Source organism: Hemitrygon akajei, chromosome 8, assembly GCF_048418815.1.
Source record: "Hemitrygon akajei chromosome 8, sHemAka1.3, whole genome shotgun sequence".
Lineage (NCBI taxonomy): Eukaryota > Metazoa > Chordata > Chondrichthyes > Myliobatiformes > Dasyatidae > Hemitrygon > Hemitrygon akajei.
Genome location: NC_133131.1, coordinates 105,151,343 through 105,172,194, shown reverse-complemented (window position 1 = coordinate 105,172,194; position 20,852 = coordinate 105,151,343). Strand labels below are relative to the sequence as shown.

General features: G+C 38.4%; 1 protein-coding gene across 6 annotated transcripts in view; it reads left to right on the top strand.

Moving 5' to 3' along the window:
* cobl (cordon-bleu WH2 repeat protein) overlaps nucleotides 1-20,852 on the top strand; it is a 263,076-nt gene that overhangs the window by 169,008 nt on the left and 73,216 nt on the right. For all 6 annotated transcript variants that reach the window (XM_073054338.1, XM_073054333.1, XM_073054337.1 and 3 more), the window contains one exon: nucleotides 5,080-5,188. In XM_073054338.1, coding sequence (XP_072910439.1) covers nucleotides 5,080-5,188 — 109 coding nt within the window. The remainder of the gene's footprint in view (nucleotides 1-5,079; nucleotides 5,189-20,852) is intronic.

The following is a 20,852-nucleotide window of genomic DNA, read 5'->3' as shown; positions in this document are numbered from 1 at the left end:
CAACAAATGCTCAAGCTAAAAAAAGTACTAATATTAAAATTTGTAGTTCCTGTTGAATCTGCACGAATGTATATAAATTAAAAGCATGCACACAAAGGTGAGGTTAACTGGCATATTCACTTTGCAAGGAGAGAAAATAAATCAGTGTGCATGGGTAACTTATTAGTCAATAAGTAGTGTTAGGGGAGTCATTGCTCTAAAAGAAATAGATTCGTACACTGTACTTTCCCTTTAGATTAATGTAACATAAAGCTCTATGTGTAATAAACAATCAAAACTGTATATGTAACAAATTATTCAATTTCCCTTAAATGAACCATATTCAAGTAAACATGCTTTCACAATAACAGTCCAATAACTTAATGATACCAAAGATTTTGGGTGGCACTGTTTACTTCAGGATTGTGCCTTTGGGCCTGTGGAGTGGCATCAGGTTTGGCAGGTGTCTCGTCAAAGACAACTTTCTCTGTTGCAGGTGTCATATTACTATTGGTGGCATGATCATCACTGAGAGGTAAATCCAGTGGATGCAATGTGCCCGTCTTGTTTGATGCAGTTGACTCAGGTGTGTTCTTCGACGGAGCATCCATATCTGGTCCACATGATGTCTCCATGTATGATCTCCAAGATCCACTGTGTACATCAGTGGTCCCATTCGTGTAGCTATCCTACCGGGTGACCACTTGTCTTCTTAGTAATCACACACTTGGACTTCCTGTCCATCCTCGTGGTTCCTTGCTGATTAACTTGGCAACTGGCTGAATTGTTTATTCTGCACTTCCCTCCATAGATCTGGTTTCAGGAGATCTATATGAGATCTCAGACTCCTGCTCATGAACAGCATTGCAGGTGTTTGATTTGTCATCGCATGATCAGAGTTCTGATACAGAAAAAGGAAGGTGCAGGGAGATGTCCTCCTTGTCCATTCTTGAAGGAGAGGTTTGGACAAACCTTTCGGCTAACCCATTCATTGCTGGGTGGTGAGGAGCTGACTTGAAGTGTTTGATGCCATTTTTCTGAACACTCTGATGTGTATTGTGGTCTGTTGTCACTCACAATTTGTTTTGGTAAGCCATTCCTGGAGATGATTGTCCTCAGAGCAGAAACAGCCTTTACTGATGTGGTTGATTTCATTGGTATGACCTCAGATAACTTCAAATGAGCATCCACAGCAATCAGAAACATGGAGTCCATGAATGGCCAATAAAGTCAATGCACACTCTTTGCCACGGTGAAGATAGCTACTCCCACAGGTATAACGGTGCCTATGGAGGTACATTCTGAACTTTGTATCACCCTGAACAGCTTTTGGTCAAATCTTCCATCCCTCTATCTAGTCCCGGGCACCATACTTAGCTCCGGGTGAGACTCTTCATCTTGATTGTACCCAGGTATCCTTCATGCAGATTTTCAAAAACTCTGGTATGCAGTTTAGAGGGAACCAAAATATGAGTTCCACACATCAGCATTCTTTGACATACAGACAGCTGGTCTCATCTCACTGAGAACATGGGATTGCCATGAGCTGGCCATCCTTGCATGGTGATGTCATAGACTATGACAATGTCGGGTCATTCCTTCTTTCTCTTTGTATTTCCGAATTTATTACCAGCAACTGGTCCACCAATGCGGTGTGGACCACCTCAGCTGGAATGAAGACTTTTCTTCTTCGTTTGTCAACAGTAGAAGGAGTGACAAGCTGTCAGCTTTGCTGTGTTGTTTGGTACCTTTGAACTCTATGTCATAAGAATAGGCTCCTAGGAAAAGTGGCCAACGTTGCAACCGGGTAGCAGACGTCACTGTGATTCCCTTCCTGGGGTTGAAAATGTACACAAGGAGCTAGTGGTCTGTCACTGCAGCAAACATTTGTCCATAGAGGTAGCGTTGGAAATTTTTTATTCCCCATATTAGACTAAGGGGCTCTCGGTCAATCTGTGTGTAGTTGCGTTCTGCATTCGTCAGTGACCTTGAAGCAAATGCAATCAGACACTCAGATCCAACCTTCATAATGTGTGACAAAATGGCACCAATGATGTAAGGGGATGCATCATGTGCCAGTCTGATAGGCAGAGATGGGTCATAATGGGTGAACAGTCCATCTGATGCTATTAGTCTCCTTGAATGCTCTGTCACATCTTTCTGACTGTTCCCACTTGGCTTCTGTCTGCAATAGTGTTTTCAATGGATGCAGTACTGTTACAATGTTTGATGGTAGTAGTTTACAAGGCTTAAGTTTGACCTGAGTTGTGACACATTTTCCAGTTTGGGTGCGTGCAGCACTGCTTTAGTCTTCTCTTGTGACTTACATAAGCTATGCTTGTCAATGACATGTCCACAATATGAGAATTCATTCCGGAAGAACTCACAATTCTCTCTCTGCACGCAGACCACACTCACTTAGCCTGGTAAGCACTTTACCAAGGTTCTGGAGGTGCGCTTCACTGTTTTTGCCAGTCACGGTGATGTCATCAAGGTAACATTGTGTTCCTGGGATATCTTAGACACTTGGCCCATTGCTCTTTGCCAATTTGCTGGAGCTGATGTGATGCAATCCGCTTCAGTGATGCTATACTCTTCTAGACATGAGAGCTCACCTTTGTCAGACTCTGTGTTGTCTGATTCAGTTTCACATTTAGTCACTTAATGCATTTGTTTAGTTTTGTGTTTGAAACTTTTCACTCGGTGTGTTTTTTCTCGTTGGTTGTGCTTTTTGTCTGACCTGTATACTCTCTGAATGACATTGTCTGTAACACTTTGCAGATTTTTACTTTGAACCAATGGTCATTTGAATCATGGGAGGATTAGTGACATTGATAACATTTTTGGCTTTTTGCACCATTTAAGGACATTTTGTCTGTTTCACATTCTAAACTCTTTTTCTGTAGTTCTGCTGTATCTTTTACTGCAGTCTGTAATGATATTGAAATGGTCAATGCCCATTCTAAGGTTAGGTCTCTTTCTGACAGTAGTCTCTTTTGAGTGCTTTGACTGTGCATGCCATATACAAGCCTGTCCCTAATGCATCAGAAAGTCTATCTCTAATGTCATAGTATTAGAAACGGTTGCACAATTCTGCAATGTATTCAGAAATATTTTCATCCTTTGCTGGTTCCTTTTGTAAAATCTAAATCTCTCAACTACTGCTAGCATTTTAGGGCTCAAGTGATTTTGTAAAATTACAATTTTGTTGAATGTCTTACTTGCTGGCCTTTCAGGAGTTAGTGAGTTGTATAAGAGCCTGTACATTTTAGCATCCATTAAGCTAGGTGTGTGGACCCTCATCCATGTTGTTGGCATTACAATACAGTTCAACCCTCTTGATACATGATTCCTTATCCTCATTAACACTATCAAATTCATCAAATTGCCCAACTAAGGGCCATCATCCCATTATTTTCAGTTTAAATTTGCTAGTTGTGCGTCTCTCACTGTGTATAATGCACTATATCCCTTTGTTAGCATCTGTGACAGCTTTCTCTATACTTATTCACACTCTGCCTTACTCTGAACTCTGTCATCTCGTATCTGTAGGTGCAGTTGGTGATAGCTGCTGACATTCAGGTTCATACTCATCGCCAATTTGTTGTGTCTGTAGAAGTACAAATCAATTAAATAAAAGCATGCACATGGGAGATGACGAACTGGTATATTCAATTTGCAGAGAGAGAGACGTACATATCAAAGCTCATGGGTGAGTTATCAGTCAATAAGTCTTTGTGCTAAAAGAAGTAGATCGGTACACCACAGCTCCTTTCAAAGAAACACCTGCTCATGATATAAAACAGCTGGACTTTTTGAACTGTGTTACTAATATGGCTGAAACCAACCAATTTGACTGAAGTTATGAATGAATCTTACTGGGCTACCTACATAATCTTGTTGTACTTACACATCCCGCTGAGAATTTCATTGCAATAAATATAAAGAGAAGAAAATTAAGAGTGTATACCAGTAAAATATTCCTTATCATTTATAATAGAAATTAGTAACAAGCATTTTTAGCTCCAGTGAAGTTAAGAGGCCTTGATTATATTAACTTCACCAGTAGATAAGATGGACTGGTTGTAACAATAGGATAACATCTAAAATGTACAGTTGCCTTAATAAAGTCCTTTGGCCTGTTTCTCCTAATATGAATACTTGTGGAGTGATCTGTTAAGTCCAGTTTTTCAGGCTGAAGTTATCAGCCTGTGTGAGTGATGGTGACATGGCCTTCCCTGCCACCCCGCACGCATATACCTACATGCTAAAGGCATGTACGCACATAGGCACATTGAAGACACACACCAAAGGCATCAGTGAGTTGCAGAATCACTTTGAGAAAGCATGCCAAACTTATTTGGCTATTTGAACAGTTTATCAAAGTTTGTGGGGTGCATGTTGTAGCTCCAACACTTTGAGCCTGAATTCAACAAATTGCAAGTCAGACAGTTGTACATTTGAAACATAATATCCGCGTGGAGATTAAGTGCTGCAGTTTCAAAAGGGACTTGTGATTTGTGAGTCAGAGCTTTGGTCGTCTGAAAATGGACAAGGTGTTCCAAGAATTGCTGTAATGAGCCATCATGAGGAACATTAATTTTAACTGTTTGATTTATTATGCATTACATCATTCAATTTGGAATGAATAAAATTTTTATGAGAAGCTCTCCAAGTTTTCAGGATGTCCATCTGCATGTATTGTGACCCTTGTGGGTGGTCTGTTTTGTTTTTAATTGGATAGCTGATTAACTTTCTTCTGGCACAGATTTTATGGTGAACTGTTGAACCAAGCTTTTTATGATTTTCTAATCCGTTTGACAGATGTTTGATTTAATTTTTTATGGATATAAAATAAAAATCCTCAATAAGGAGTTCAATAAAATAATAAAATAATTTATCAAGATAACTAACAATTTTTAATCAGGTGGTTTAGGAGAACTGAAGCATTTATTTATAGATTGACTAGGGTTTGTTTGTTAGTGAATAATAAAGGTGAACATTGTATATTTACTATGTTGAGAACAGGAATGAAATGGAAGTATGGAATTTAAACTGGATGAAGCACATTTAAAGTTGTGTTTTATATTTTATATGCAGATTTGTACTGAATCACTAAATTCTATGCAGAAGAAACGACGAGCTCCAGCCCCACCACTGATCCCAAATAAATTGGAAGGAGTAGAATTTGATCGAAGCAGTAACATTGGTGAGTGAAAGCAGTCCCTCCAATCAAACTTGATTTCTTTCTCTAGATCAATCTTTCTGTAGAATGGCAAATAAAAGCACATTGATGGTTCTAAAGAGCAAGAAAAATTAACGAGCTTCATTTTGTTTCTGAAAGAGCCACACCAGTTAAATCAGGCTATAAAATTAAATCAATGACATGTGGTTCTAGGTAGCTTGTTAACCATTAGCTTGTATAATGCTCCAACCTCTGAATTTTTGGAACAGAATTTACAAATGTATGATTAACGTGGTGTGTAATCATTGATGTTGGCTTCTTTCAATTTTGATGAGCCTCCGGGAGTGTGAGCACTAGCAAGTCTTTATAAAGACTGGATTATAACAGCAGCTTGTATTAATCCTTTTAAAGTATCCACCAAAATAATTTGACTATTATTGGTGTGTTTGGTATTAGTGACTAGAACTATAAAATTGCTTTTAAATTCAAAGCCACATTTTGCTGCAATTTGCTTTTATTTTTAGTATTTGGGTATTATTGACAGAATTCGTGGCCCTACTTGTTTAGAGGTGCTGGTAGATAGGGAATTCTAGATTTTGACCCACTGACAAATCAACAATTAATTCTGATGTGCTAAGTTGGGCTGCACAAAGTTGACATCCATCTCTACCCAGTGCCTGTTTATGATGTTTCTGGGGTTGAATTCACAATACCCTTTAATTTACTCAATCCAAAAGAACCTATAGAGCACAATACTGATAAAGTCATTTCTGTTACTGCTGATTAATAACTAATATATGCAGCCCAAATCCTAGAAAAGAGTTTGCACAATCCTCTATCGTGTTATCTGTCCCCCAATTTTTCGCTCAGTATGCAATGCAGCAGGCAATTTATTTCATTAAGAAAATATAATATAAGAAGTGTAGAATGAAGATTTGTTTAAAGGAGTCTACTGATGTTTTGTTAGTGTCTAAATCATGTTCAGAACTTAAATGTTTTTGTAATGCTTAGATTTGTTTCTTCATCTGATATCAAATGTTACATTGGATCACTTGAGGTTTTCAGTTATATCCCTCAAACATACTTATGACCCTGCTTGATCTCCTATCTTAGTATTGCTGGATCTCAAGTGCCACTAAAGCCTCCAAGACTGGCACACCTCCAGTCCCAGGCAAACAATGCAATTCACCCCAATTGATGATCCTCCTCCCCCCCCAACATTTACATCTTCTGCAGACAATGAGAACATGAGCAAGCCTGGAATGTCGTCAGCAACACACACAAAATGCTGGAAAACTCAGCAGGCCAAACAGCATCTAGGAAACAAGTACAGCTGATGGCCTGAAATGTCCACTGTACTCTTTTCCCAGATGTAGCCTGGCCTGCTGAGTTCCTCCAGCAGTTTGTGTGTGTTGCTTGGGTTTCCAGCATCTGCAGATTTTCTCTTGTTTGTGACTGTAAAGATTATGATTTCACTAACATGATGCCCAAGCATGGTGAAGTGATAACTGAATGTAGGTCCTTTGAAAACTGCATTCTTCTGCAATCTTAACTTTTAAATTATATGTTAGAACCGATTGTCTCTCTCGTCTTTATTACGCATTTGAAATTTTGTTCTACAAATTTCAAACTCAAGAAATTTATTTTTCCCAAGTTTTTTTGTCTCATGACATATTGTTAGCAAATTGATCTGGTACATTTTTTATCTTTCTCCTTACATAAATATGAAACCAGGGAATATGTCGTGACATAATGTAAGTTTTAGTTATATTTATTGAACTGAAGATGTGTGAGAAGGAAATTGCCTTCATCATACTTTGAATATGAACCTCCTACAAAGCTTGCGTGTGTCTAACAGAAACAGGTAAGGTGAAAATTTCCTTTCTAATTGGATCTTCCATTTTGAGCTGTCTCAGTTCTAGCTACTAGTGTACAATAATTGCTAGCATGAACCAAATAAAATACAATATTGAAATAGCAACAAGAAGTATTTAAGCCTAACCTGACAGTGTATAATGTGCTGGAGTTGTAGTACAGCACTGATGTCGGAAGACTATTTAAGAAAGTTGAGAGATGTTGAGAAGTAAAGTGTAATTTAATTTGGATTTTGAGATTATTTTGATCCTGGGTCCTCTCTAGTTTAGACAATGGAATATTTACAGAACATGTTGATTCAGAAAACGGATTTGTTATTTTGCCTTTTTTTTGGAACCTACAAATTACAGATTGGTGTCTGGGGTACCTATTAACAATTGGAACATCTACTTGTGGATTGAATGCATATGCAGTTGTTTGGAAGTTCCACATACACGCAATATTAAACTTACATGGCTGGACAAGTAATACTTGCAAAGAGGATACCTTAATGAAATACATAAATAATCATCAGATACATAAAGGCTGATTGCTGGTTGATCTATCCTAACCCTTGAAATGATTCTGCAAAGTTATTTCAAATAATAAAGGTTAAAGACAATGGAGAAGAGTTTACAGAACTGAAATGCATGTGCTTGCAGATTTGTCTATACTTGCTAGCATCAATAACCTGCAAACCACACCCCAAATATAAACATGAGAAATTCTACAAATGCTGGAAATCCAAAGCAACACATAAACAATGCTGGAGGAATTCAGCAGGTCAGGCATCAAAAATGGAAATGAATGAACAGTTGACATTTTGGGCTGAGACCTTTCCTCAGGACTGGAAAGGAAGGGGAAATGTGCCAGAATAAAAAGGTGTTGGGGGGGGGGGCAGAGGAAGGAGGATAGCTAGAAGGTGATAGGTGAAGCTAGGTGGGTAGGAAAGGCAAAGGGCCTGAGTGGAAGGAGTCTGATAGAAGAGTAGAGTGGGCCACATGAGAAAGGGAAGGAGGAAGGGACCCGGGAGAGGTGATAGCCAAGTGAGATGAGGTACAGAGTGGGAATAGTAGATGAAGACGGGGGAGGGAATTTCTTTTCACTGGAAAGAGAAATTAATATTCATGCCATCAGATTGATGGCTACACAGATGGAACTATAGGGTATTGCTCCTCCACCCTGAGGGTGGCCTCATCGTGGCATAAGAGGAGGCCACGGATCAAAATGTTGGAACAGAAATAGGAATCGGAATTAAAACGTTTAGCCTCCAGGAAGTTACACTTTGGTGGATGGAGCAGAGGTGCTTGATAAAGCAGTCCCCCAATTGACGATGGGTCTCACCAATGTATAGGAGCTGCGTTGGGAGCACCGGATACAATAAGAGACCCCAGCAAATTCTCAGGTGAAGTGTTGTCTCACCTGGAAGGACTATTTGGAGCCCTGAATGAGGTGAGGGAGGAGGTGAATGGGCAGGTGAATTGACTCAATCTGGCCAGAAGAAGCAACCTCAGCAATGCAGGACTGAAACATGTTCAGGGAGCTGACGACCTATGAGCATCCTGTTAACATTGATAAATATGTGAGATCTGTGACTGGCTACATAGAGACATCACTGTTATATGACACATCTCTGTGAGGACAAATCAGAAGCCATGGCTGACAGCACACCTCTATGCACTCATGAAACATCAGGATGCTGCCTTCAGATAAAATTGCTCTCAGGGCAGTGAAGACTGTGTTTGTCTATGCCATCAGGAAAGCAAGATGGGATTATTCAAAGAAGATGTTCAGCAATTTCTTTGACACCAGACATATGAGGCATTCAGACCATAACGGACTGTAAGTCCACCTGTGCATCAACAATAGTGACACTTCTCTTCCTGATAGGCTGAATGTTTGTTACACGTAGTTTAATGTATTGAACGATGTGCTGGCGAGGAAGGTTCCCCTGCCCTTCACCCCCCCACCCAAGTCTGAGTGCAGCTGACTGACGAAAACCTTAGCCAGGGTCAACCTGCATAAAGCTGTGGGGCCTGATGACATACCAGGTCAGGTGCAGGGGTGCTGTGTGGCCCAGCTAACTGAGGTTCTAACAGACATGTTCAGCATCTCTCTGGGACAGTCCACTGTTCCTACAGGCTTCAAGGCAGGCACCATCAGCCCGGTGCCCAAGAGGGTGACAGTAACCTGCGTTAATGACTACTGACCAGTTGCACTGATCTCACCAATAATGAAGTGCTTTGAGCTGCCGGTTATGCATACCATTAAATGCCATCTTCCTGCTACATTGGACCCTTTCTGTAGCCTCTGCTTTCCATTCCGTCCTGTCCCAACCGGAAAATGGTGCCAGGATTCTGTTTATCGACCTCAGCTCGGCATTTAATAGAATCATCCATCAGAAGCTGGTGGATAAACTGTCCTGGTTGGGTCTCAACACTTCTCTCTGTATTTGTATCTTGGACTCCTTGACAGAACGGCCATGTTCAATCCATGTTGGCAGCAACATCTCTAGCTCCATCATGCTGAGCCCCGATACCCCCCAGGGCTGCATGCTCAACCCATTGCTGTTTGTGCTGCTGATGTATGACTGTACTGCTAGATCCAGTTCCAACTAAACCATCAAGTTTGCGAACAAAAGTGGGTGGCCTCATAAACAATGATGACGAGATGCGTACAGAGAAGAGGTAGGGTGGCTGGTAGAATGGTGCAAGCTTAACAACTTGAGTCTCAATGTGGACAAGACTAAAGAGATGATTGTGGACTTTAGAAAGATGCACCATGACTTCTCCTCACAGCACATACACAGCTTCTCTGTGGAGAGAGTTAGGAGCACCAAATTTCTGGGGGTGCACATAACAGACTATCTCACTTGGTCCCTCAATACCACCTCTTCGGTCAGCATCTCCAATTCCTGAGGAGATTGAGGCAAGGAGGCTCCTCCTCCATTCTAACCAATTTGTATAGGAGTACCATTGAGTGTCCTAGGAATTGACCACAAGACACTACAAAGGATTTTGAGGACTGCTTCGAGGATTATCGGGGTCTCCATGACACCTACCAGGAGTGCTACATATGCAGGGCCTTTAGCATTGTCAGTGATCTCTCCCATCTGCCCAATAATCTCCTTAACACCCTTACTGTCAGGCAGGAGGTACTGTAGCATTTGAGCTAGGGCTGTTAGGATGGGAAACAGCTTCTTCCCCCAGGGCATGAGACTACTGGACTCTCTGCCACCACCCAGGTCCATGTATAAAGCGCTGCAAGCATTATACTCTTATACTGTTTACTTTTTAACTTGAGATGTAAATACATCTTATCATCTGTTAATATTACTTTATGTGTGAATACATACTGTGTTGTGCACCCTGTTCTGGAGGAATATTGTTTCATTTGCCAAACTGGCAAGAACTTGAACTCATACTGTGATAATGAGCAGAACTGGCCTAGGCCAACTGACCAAGATTCTTGCTTGCAACCACTACCTTTTTCCCAATTTCACCCCCCATCCCCCACTCCAGCCCCATCATCCTCAATCCTTGATGCCAGCTCAGGTGGGTATTTGTTGTGTTGCATCCAAGGTCAAAGTAAGTTTATTATCAAAGTGATTATATGTCACCACACGCTCTGTTGAGATTCATTTTCTTGTAGGCAGTTGCAGGAAAATTAAAAAATACAATAGAATTTATGTAAAAATCTACACATAAACAAAGACTGATAAACAACCTATGTGCAAAATTATTCAAGTAAAGAAAAAATAAGTAAGTAAGCAAATAATACTGAGAATGTGAGCTGTAGATTCCTTGAAAATGAGCATATAGGTTGTGGAATCAGTTCAGAGCTGATGTGAATGAAGTTCTCCTTACTAGTTCAGGAGCCTGATGGTTGTAGGGTAACATCTGTTCCTGAACCTGGTGGTGTAGGACCTAAAGCTCCTATACCTCCTGCCCGATGGTTGTAGTGAGATGAGAGTATGGTCTGGATGGTAGGGGTCCTGATGATGTATAATGCTTTCTTGTGGCAGCACTTCTCGTAAATGTGTTTAATGGTGATGGACTGGACTGTATCTACTGCTTTTTATGGACTTTTCTGTTCCTGGGTATTGGTGCAACCAGTCAGGATACCTGCCACTGTGCATCTAATGAAATTTATCATCCTGAGGTCCCTCCAATGCAATTCTCAGTTATCCTGTCAGCTCTCAAACATTTCAAACTTATCAATGTTTCATAATCGGACACATTTAAAAACCATTCCAAAAATCTTTATAACGTTTTAAAAGCTAGAATTTAATAATGATGAATGAAAAGTACTTCAAAATTCAAAAATAAGTAATACATCAAGATGAAGCAACACATTGCATTTGACTTCCTTTCCATGAACAATGAGCTGATTCACATAAATGGGGTTCAATTCACACGCCAGCTATATTTGGCAAGAAGCCAAGCACTCTGCTGTGCTACTGGTCTCAATTGTGGGTGCAGCAGCAGAACAGGCCGTGAGGTGTAGCTCCAATAATTTTCTGACATCTCTTTACACTGCATGTGCACAGCAATCTGACTTGTGTTGAGATGCGGGCAGCTGACCAAAATAGCTATCAATGACCACAGTTTAGAAGCGTGGGCCAAACTGCAGGATGGTACAAAAATTGGTCCTGTGGTAGATAGGGAGATGGATCTCCACTGTAAAAATATGAACTACGGGATTGATCGTTTAGATACAATAGTGATACTGGAATTCAGTCCAGAAATATTAGAGATGTATTTTAGAGATAATGTTAGAATATTAGAGATGCATTTGACGATGCAAGGTACAATAAATGAGGAACGGAAGGGCTTTCCTTTGCATGTCAACATATGTCTAAAGACCACAAGTTCAGGTAGGTAAGGTAGTTAAAATGGCTTATTGGATAGCTGGCTTTATTGGTCGAGGCATTGTTCAGAGATGCAGGGAAGCCATTGTACTGGTTACTTATATCAAGGTAGAGTATTGCCTACAGTTTTGCCTACCACATCACAATGAGGATGTGATAACACTGGAGAAGATAAGGAAAATTAGTGAATTTGTTTCTAGAACTGGAAAATTTTAGTTGTGAGGAAAGATCAACAAGGCTAGGTTTGTTCATTTTTGATCAGAAGAGAATAATGGAAAATTTAATTGCAGATTTAATATCAGCTTTGGACACAGTGACACCATGATCTGTGTGTATTGCACATTCGTGACAAATGTTAGTATGCACAACTGACCATTGAGTAATTCTGAAAAGCTCTTGAGAGCTCAGTGCAACCAAACGCAGATATAATGAGTCCATTTCTGTCCCCAAATGTGTAATATAAGGTGGATTTTCTGAAATGAGAATAATGCCATTCAGCTTCATCAGCTTATTTTACTAATTAGGTCAGTTCTATTTGTCCCTCTTCACTTCATATTCCTCAAGGCTCTGAATATAAAAAAAAATCTTGTGAATTTTCCAGTTGAGCCTGCCAAAACAAGTTTTTTTGAAGGGAAGAGTTCCTGATTTTGTTATCATTTGTTTAAAAGCGTTTCTTGAAATCACTTCATAACAGTTGCTCTAATATTATGTAATTTTACTTCGACGTCACTGCACCAACAGAAATAGTTCCCCATCTCTGACTTTATCTAACTTACTAAATCATATAATCACCTTAAACACCTCAATTAGATCACACATTAATCTTTTTTGTTTTTCCATTTTCCAGTTTGCTTCTCACAACTAGATTTAGGAGATCACCAAAAATATATAATCAAGGAAAGAAGACTTCATCTACATTTCCTTAAAACCATAAGGACAGGCAGATATTGCAATGCAGGTTCCCTAAGCATTCAATGTCCCTATTCAAATGTTACAGAAACTTCCCTGCTAGAATTAGCCTGTTGAAGAGTTGAAGGATCTTTTAGGCTTTATGATCTGCACCTTATCCAGGTATATCTGATCCCTTAAGAGTTCCTGTCCAAACTTTCCTATCAGTGTAACATCTCTTCACTCATTTAATTGCAAAATTCCCTTGTGACTGGAAGAGTGTGGTTTTCTTCTTGGATTAGAGATATTAGCTGTAAGGACAAACATGAATTGTTTTATCCGGAGGGTAGGAGGCTGAAGGGTGACCTGACAGAAGTGTGTAAATTTATGAAGGCACAGATATGGTAGATAGAGTGTTTTTCCCCAGGTGGAAATATCAACTATTGGAAGGCAATGGTGATAGGGTCAAATTGGAAGGCAATGGTGATAGGGTCAAGTTGAAAGGAGATCTGTGAGGCAAGTTTTCCCACACAGAAAGTGATAGGTGCCTGGAATGCACTGCCAGAGGAGGTGATGAAAGCTGATAGAGTAGCAACATTTCAGAAGCATGTAGACAGGCACAAAAATAGATGGGGAATGAAGGGACATAGACCACGTGAATCCAAATGTGTACTTCAAAATAGCATCATAGCCGGCATAGACATTTCATCTCAAAGTCCTGTTCCTTTGCTGTGCTATGATGTTCTGTCTATCCCACATCCAAACTAGATGTCATCTACTTTCTGCACTTTATCCAAGAATGTCACTTTACAGTTTTCTGTACCAATCCACACTCCTCTGCCATTCAACTTTACAGTTGCCAACAAATTTATGTATACATAGCTGCATCCCTTCATCATAGAAGATATAAAATTTGCCAGCTCTATATATCCTTAAAACACTACCAGTTCCATCTTGTCAATTGGATTTCATATTTCCTATTTCCTTGTGTTTGTCAGGTTGGCTCCTGTTATATACCATTCTAGTTTTTTCTGCATTTCCTTCTGGGTCACCATATTAGATCCCTTCTGGTGTTTGTACAATCAAAATCCTTAGTGCCTTATCCACTACAGTTTTAGTATACTCAAAAAAATCTCATCTAGATGAGTTAGGCATTGCTATCTCCTTATAGATGCTTACTGGCTCCAGTGATTTTGTTCATGTTTGTTCAAGTGTTCTGCATCAGGTCTGTAACCTACTTAACTAGAGAATAATTAATGCTGACTCAAGAAATATGAGCAAATGTTTTGTTTCCCAGTACTGACTTCTTTAGTATTAATAATAAATTTCATCCTTCATCAATCACAATGGTTCCATGTCAGCTCTCATAACATTCTAACATTTCATTAAAAGATAATGGATATGTCACTATATCCAGGTTTCTATAAAAATTGAAAAACATATTTCAGGGGAAAACTGACTAAGTTAGTCTAAGATGGTTTGTTATTAACAGTCAATAAAGGAGCATAAATCAAAGCTAAATTGTGCCTGAGACAGCAGTTCACAAAGCTAACTTAATGTTCTGCCTATGATATAAAATACAGTCATAGTTTCATAGAAAATAGAGCAAGTCTTTTGGCTGGAGCTTATCCAATTTATGTAAACATTTTCCTCTTCTTAACTGTCATGAATCCAATTTTTATTTTTTCACTTCTTTCTTCTTATATTGTTACATTCTTCCTTTTCAGGGTGTAGGATCCCTCCACGTACACAGCCCAACCTCCTGAGTTTGTGTGTGTTTTTAATAGTAGCAATTTGGATAAAAAGTGGAGAAAGATTCCCATTTGTATAATACACATTAGCTTGAACCAACCCCCTTCAAGAGGAAAATATGGAAGGAAAAGAACCTATGGCTGGAGCTAATCATATTATCTCCATAGACAGTCCTGAACATTTTCTCTGGAGCAAGAATTCATCTTTCTGATTTCTAATGAAAAGTCATTGAATGTTTTTAGTTTGTCCACAGAGTTTCCTTTTATTTTCATGTCTTAGTTTGACTAATGTATCATGTTATACAAAGAAAAGGAAGGTACACAAAAATGACATTGCAGGTTACTTTGAATTAACTGTTTCAATATGTGAAATGCTCTATTCAGGAAAATTATGATAAAACATACTGCTTCACAGTTATCAATGTATTTTTGTTTCACGAATCCTTATAAAACTACAGTGTGTAAAGTGACACAACTTTTATAGAAGATCTTGCTTTGAAACACCTTATATTTACGACAGAAATATTGTTGGCCTCATAGTCGAAATACTAAGTGGATGTGCAATATTTTCTTGTAGAGCTTTGCAAAAGTCCAACATTGTAACTGCATAAGATGAACTGCTGTGGATGTTTTGCCATTTTTCCCACATGGCAAGCTATTTCTTGAAGCACAGCTGATGCCAAGTTTATAGTTGGCTAATGTATTGCATATTCATCAGTACTATTTACAACTGTCACTGAGGTTTGGTGCATGATATCTGCTGTGTAACCAAAGAAAGTGACATTGGGCCAGAAACTATCCTAAAATATTGTAGTGTTTTATAACAGCAAAATAGAAGTCATCCCTTTCATTTACCAACATTTCACTTGTGAACCATGCCTATTCACTTATCAATGGCCAACATTTGCAACTTCAATCAATTCTGCCTTACAAATAAATACTTAGTTTCTTACTCTTGGTTCCTTTAAACTGCAGAGCTAATTTCAAATACATTCCTCTATACTTTGGGATTTTAGCTGTTTTCATTTGATGGACTGTGATAGGAGCAATTAGACTGGCAAATTATTCCCACTATTAGACTCCCTATGTAAATCTGAGCTATTTTTGTTAAAAATCTTGTTTTCTTTTGTTTTAATGTACTTATGTAGAAGCAATTGTTTAAAAATATATTTTCCTCCCTTCTGTTCCCCATCATAGTGGTCAAATATCTTCCAAGGATTATATTCACTATATAAAACGGAGAAGATGAGAGCTACTTCAGTTCAAGTTAGTTATTCCCCTATGCAATTTGCCCACAGTTACCTTTGCTTTAGGCACCAATAACTGTAACTGATATGGTAGTAAAGAAAGGACTCATATCTGTAAAGTTGAATCTCATAATACAGGCAGTGTTGGAAATATGTGTTTTAAATAGACTACAGTTACTTCCAAAATAGATTATGCCATCCAATTCAATCAACTATCGTTTTTCTTCAGTCATAGGATTATTTTTATGTGCCTGTAAAAACTTGTTTTTATCTTTCTCTTTACTGTCCTCTTTTCCAGTCACCTGCTGTGCCCCTGTTCCTATGCGGGTCAGTCGCCTCTGACAACCTTTGCTTCTGGTTCCGAACTCTCCCCGCGGTGAACTTTCTTGTGTTCATCTGAATTCATCTGAACTTTTATCATACTTTCCTGCTGATGGGTCATCTTTCACCTGCAAAGAACTTGGGATGATTGTTTCTTTCTGTGATATTATAATATTAAGTATGCTAATTTTCCAATATTATTATTTACAACTTTCTCAGTGAAAGACTTCTGAATTAATAGATATCCAGACTCAACTTTGGGCTGTGGATTGCATATGTCATATAATATTGCCTTAGAAAAAAATCAAACCTATTTCCCTCAGTTTAAATTTGTAACTTCCTGTTGATCATTGTGTTGGATAAGAATTTATTCAGGGATAATGTATGATCCATAAAAATGATCCATTACAAACTGCAAGATTTACCAAATCAAGCAATGTGGCTGAATTTAAGATGAATGAATGCGAAGGGAAGGGGTTTCCTGTGAAGTACTTAGCTGCAGTTTGAACACCCCTGCTTTTGTACATTGGTGTTTCTGCTTCTCAGTACTATTTCATGTTCTGTATACTTGAATAGATAGTTTATTCAGTGTCTCCAATGTAAATTCTACTAGGTCACATTCCTGGCACAGAGCGTGAGCTGCTGGGAGTGCATACTGGAATTTGAGCAGGAGCTCAGAAGTATTTTCTAATTACTGATTGACAAAAACTCCAGAAGGATCAGCTTGTCTCTGTGCCCATGTTCTCAATGCATTCTTGCAGACAAAGTTCTGGACTGGGTTTACAACTATGTCAAACTTCCCTTACAATAATGAAGTACTGTATTCATTTGTTTCCTTTATGATTAACTATTGGTATTGGTATGGTGCCTATGCCTTTTATGTTTATCCCATTGATCTCACAACTATATTGCTAATGATTTCATATTAAGAAATATTGTGAAGGTTGAGTGTATCCTGGGTTTAATTTCAAATGCTTCAAAAATGATTTCATGTATTTTTAGTTTTTAAAATATTATACAATGGGTTTTTCCTTTTATTCCACCCTATTAGGCTAGCATGTGAATACATCCGTATATTGGAAATATGCCCAATGTCGTGACATTGTTTATAATGTTGGACTTACTAACTGTGAGGCTTTGCAAGGCCCAAACTGATCTTCCTTTGTGTGACTGTTCACAATGTTAAACCTAGTTAGTAACTAATTGGCCTGGAGAATTGCTAATAATCATGCAAATCCCTGGAAGAAACCAAAATAAAAATCTTCAGTTTGGACAAGAGGGAACTGCTTAAACTAGAAGTACAATTTTACTTTGTGTGAAAGTATTCAGTTATGGAAGATATCTTTTGTGGTTCAAAAATATGTTTTTGACAGATGTTAATGGAAAGAAGAGTATCATTATGTATTTGATACTTTGATTATTTTGCAGTCCTGAAGATATCATATAATAGCAATATCATGGTGCCACCAAACTCGAGGAGCAGTTTGTTCTTTAAAAACACTTTCCTAATTTTAAGGTTGCTTCCTGCAGAAAATGTTAGTATCATCACCAGTTAGATTACATTGGGTCAGTATAGAATTGGTTATAATCTAATTAAACTCAAATACAGAAATGTTAAAGTATAATATCTTTAAAGTATTGATGGAAGAGGTTTGAGGTGATGTGATTGTGATATTGTCTGAAGTAGCAGTGGTCATGAAGTGAAACAGCTAACTTGTGAGACTTAGGACAATACCTTCTTGGCTTCCTTGGATACTGAAAAATTAATATTGTTTTTATCAATGCCCTTTAGTGCACAATGTAGTAGTTTTCATAAAGGAATTATCTTAATTCATAACTTTTTTTAAGGAAGTGCCAAAAGCGTTCTGCTGTGTTTTCTTAATTTGCATATAATTATAGATGCAGTTTCTTGCTTCCAGCATGTGACTCAGAAAACAAGAATTTTCAGATTTAAGGAATGATATGGAACTGAGTATGTTATCTTGTTTGAAGTTTATAATTTCGTGAGTAATATTGGCTCAGAAATAAACCAAAAGCACTCAAGCAGATGGGAGCAAGCTGGCAGCTTGATTATTATTTGAGCATTATATAATTTAGTTGTGGTCTTTCAGAACTTTTAACCACAGCGTAGTATCAGAAATTTTATTTGTATTCTTTTATAGCTTGAGAATGCAATAATTTCTTATTGTTACTTTTCCAAATTCAATAAAGATTTTCACTAGAAAGGGATGATTTTATTATATATTTTGGAAAGGAGAAAACTATTATTTTCAAACCGCTGGTGAAATGAAATCATTTTGAAGCATTAAGTGCAGTGTCTTTTAGGCTTTACATTTCTTAGCTCTATTGTGTAAAAGCAATGGAGCATGAGCTATTAATATATGTGAGAGATTTACATCTGAAACTTAACATATGCTTCACTGAATTTTAAGGACGATACTCAAATTTGATATTGAGATTAGGCACATTCGGAAAAGTATTATAAAATCTACAACCTCCATATCAGCTAAAAATAAATAATTTTAAGTAAAGCCAGAAATGAGGATTTACTTTCAATTTTAATCACACAAGAAACGTGAAAATTCTCATTATTACTGAGAAAGCTCCACACTATTAAATGTTGAGTATAACCCTTAAAACTGTTTCAATGAAGTTGTGTAAATTTGCATTGCTCTTTGAAAATCCTCCTTAAGCATAGCAGGGAAATCTGCAGCATTATGAGGACTGGGATTCCTACTATTAAGAGGAAAATCTTTGTTTTACCATTGGAGTGCATCTTATGGCATGATGTGTGCTTCAAGTTTTAATGGCCATACACCTCCTGTGATCACTTGGAGGCTGATTGTGAAGCATCCAGGTCAATTATTAGTCAGGCACACATGCAGTTTTTTTATATGTATCTTGAAGCACAACTTTTGAAATCTGTTGGAGGATATCTGTGAGCAGCAAAATCTAAATATATAATTAACTTATCAATTTTTAATTGACTTTTTTATTATAGTGCTTTTAACTGTGATATAGGAGTTTACCAGAACAATAATTCTGTGAGGTCAGGGCATTGCTTGACTAATGAGTAGAATATTTCTCCTCATTCGGCCATGGTCTTAGATTTTGTAAGGAGAACTTTTTAGCATTATCTGGGCTGGATGCATCTTTGTCATTTCCATATCTGGCACATAGGTTGGTGACTGGGGTCACTCCAATTTCAATAGTATGTTTAAACAAGTGTAGAGTGTTTCACTTTAATTTTATTCAAAGTTCAAAGTAAATTAATTATCAAAGTACATGTATGTCACTATATACAACCCTGAGATTCATTTTCTTGTGGGCATACTCAATAAATCTACAGAATAATAACCTTAACAGAATCAATGAAAGACCGACCAACCAGGGCATTCATGCAGAATACAGAAACAACAAGCTGTGCAAATACAAAGAGAGGAAATAATAATAAAAAATAAATAAGCAATAAATATCAAGAACATGAGATAAAGATACCCCTGAAAGTGAGTCTGTTGGATGTGGAAGTGTTTCAATGATGGGGCAAGTGAAGTTGAGTGAAGTTACCGGCTTTGGTTCTAGAACCTGATGGTCGAGGGTTAATAACTGCTCTTCTACCTGGTGGTGCGAGTCCTGGAGTTCTTGTGCCTTTTCCCTGATGGCAGCAGCAAGAAGAGAGCATGTCCTGGGATTTCATTTCATGTTTTTCCCACTGCTGTATTTAAAAAATGTATTTGGAGGTGATGAGAAAAGAATAATGTTGTTTCAATCTGCAACAAGAACAATGTGATATAATAGAAACTTCCCTTTCATCTTGGATGTTGTTTTCTTTGGGATGGAGAGATGCATGTGTGTGTCGATGGGATATATTGAACTGAATTGACTTTATTTCTAACATCCTTCACATACATGAGGAGTAAAATCTTTACATTACGTCTCTGTCTAAATGTGCAATGTGCAATCATAGTAATTTATAATAATGTATAATAAATAGAACAGTCAAGGTAACATAGAGTACACTCAAATCAGCTTGAGTTAATCAGTCTGATGGACTGGTGGATCAAGCTAACCCGAAGCCTGTTGGTCCTGGCATTTATGCTGCAGTACTGTTTCCCAGATGCTAGCAGCTGGAATAAATTGTGGTTGGAGTGACTCAACTCCCCAAAGATCCTACGGGCCCTTTTTACACACCTTCCTTGTAAATGTCCTGAATCATGGGAAATTCACAACTACAGATACACTGGGCTGCCCGCATCACTCTCTGCAGAGTCCTGCGATTAAGGAAGATACAGTTCCCATACCAGGCAGAGATGCAGCCAGTCAGGATGCTCTCAATTGTGCCCCTGTAGAAAGTTCTTAGGATTTGGGGGCTCATACCAAACTTCCTCAACCATCTGAGGTGAAAGAGGCGCTGTTGTGCTCTTTTTATCACAAAGCTGGTGTGTACAGACCACGTGAGGTCCTCAGTGATGTGGATGCCAAGGAACTTAAAGCTGTTCACCCTCTCAACCCCAGATCCACTGATGTCAATAGGGGTTAGCCCGTCTCCATTCCTCCTGTAATCCACAACCAGCACCTTTGTTTGTGCAATATTGAGGGAGAGGTTGTTTTCTTGACAGAGAGATGACTTCTTCCCTGTAGGCCACCTAGTTATTGTTCTGAGATTAGGCCAATCAATGTAGTGTCATCGGCAAATTTAATTAGAGGAGTAGGGGAGATTCAAACAAGAGGACATGAATTGAGAGTTAAGGGGCAAA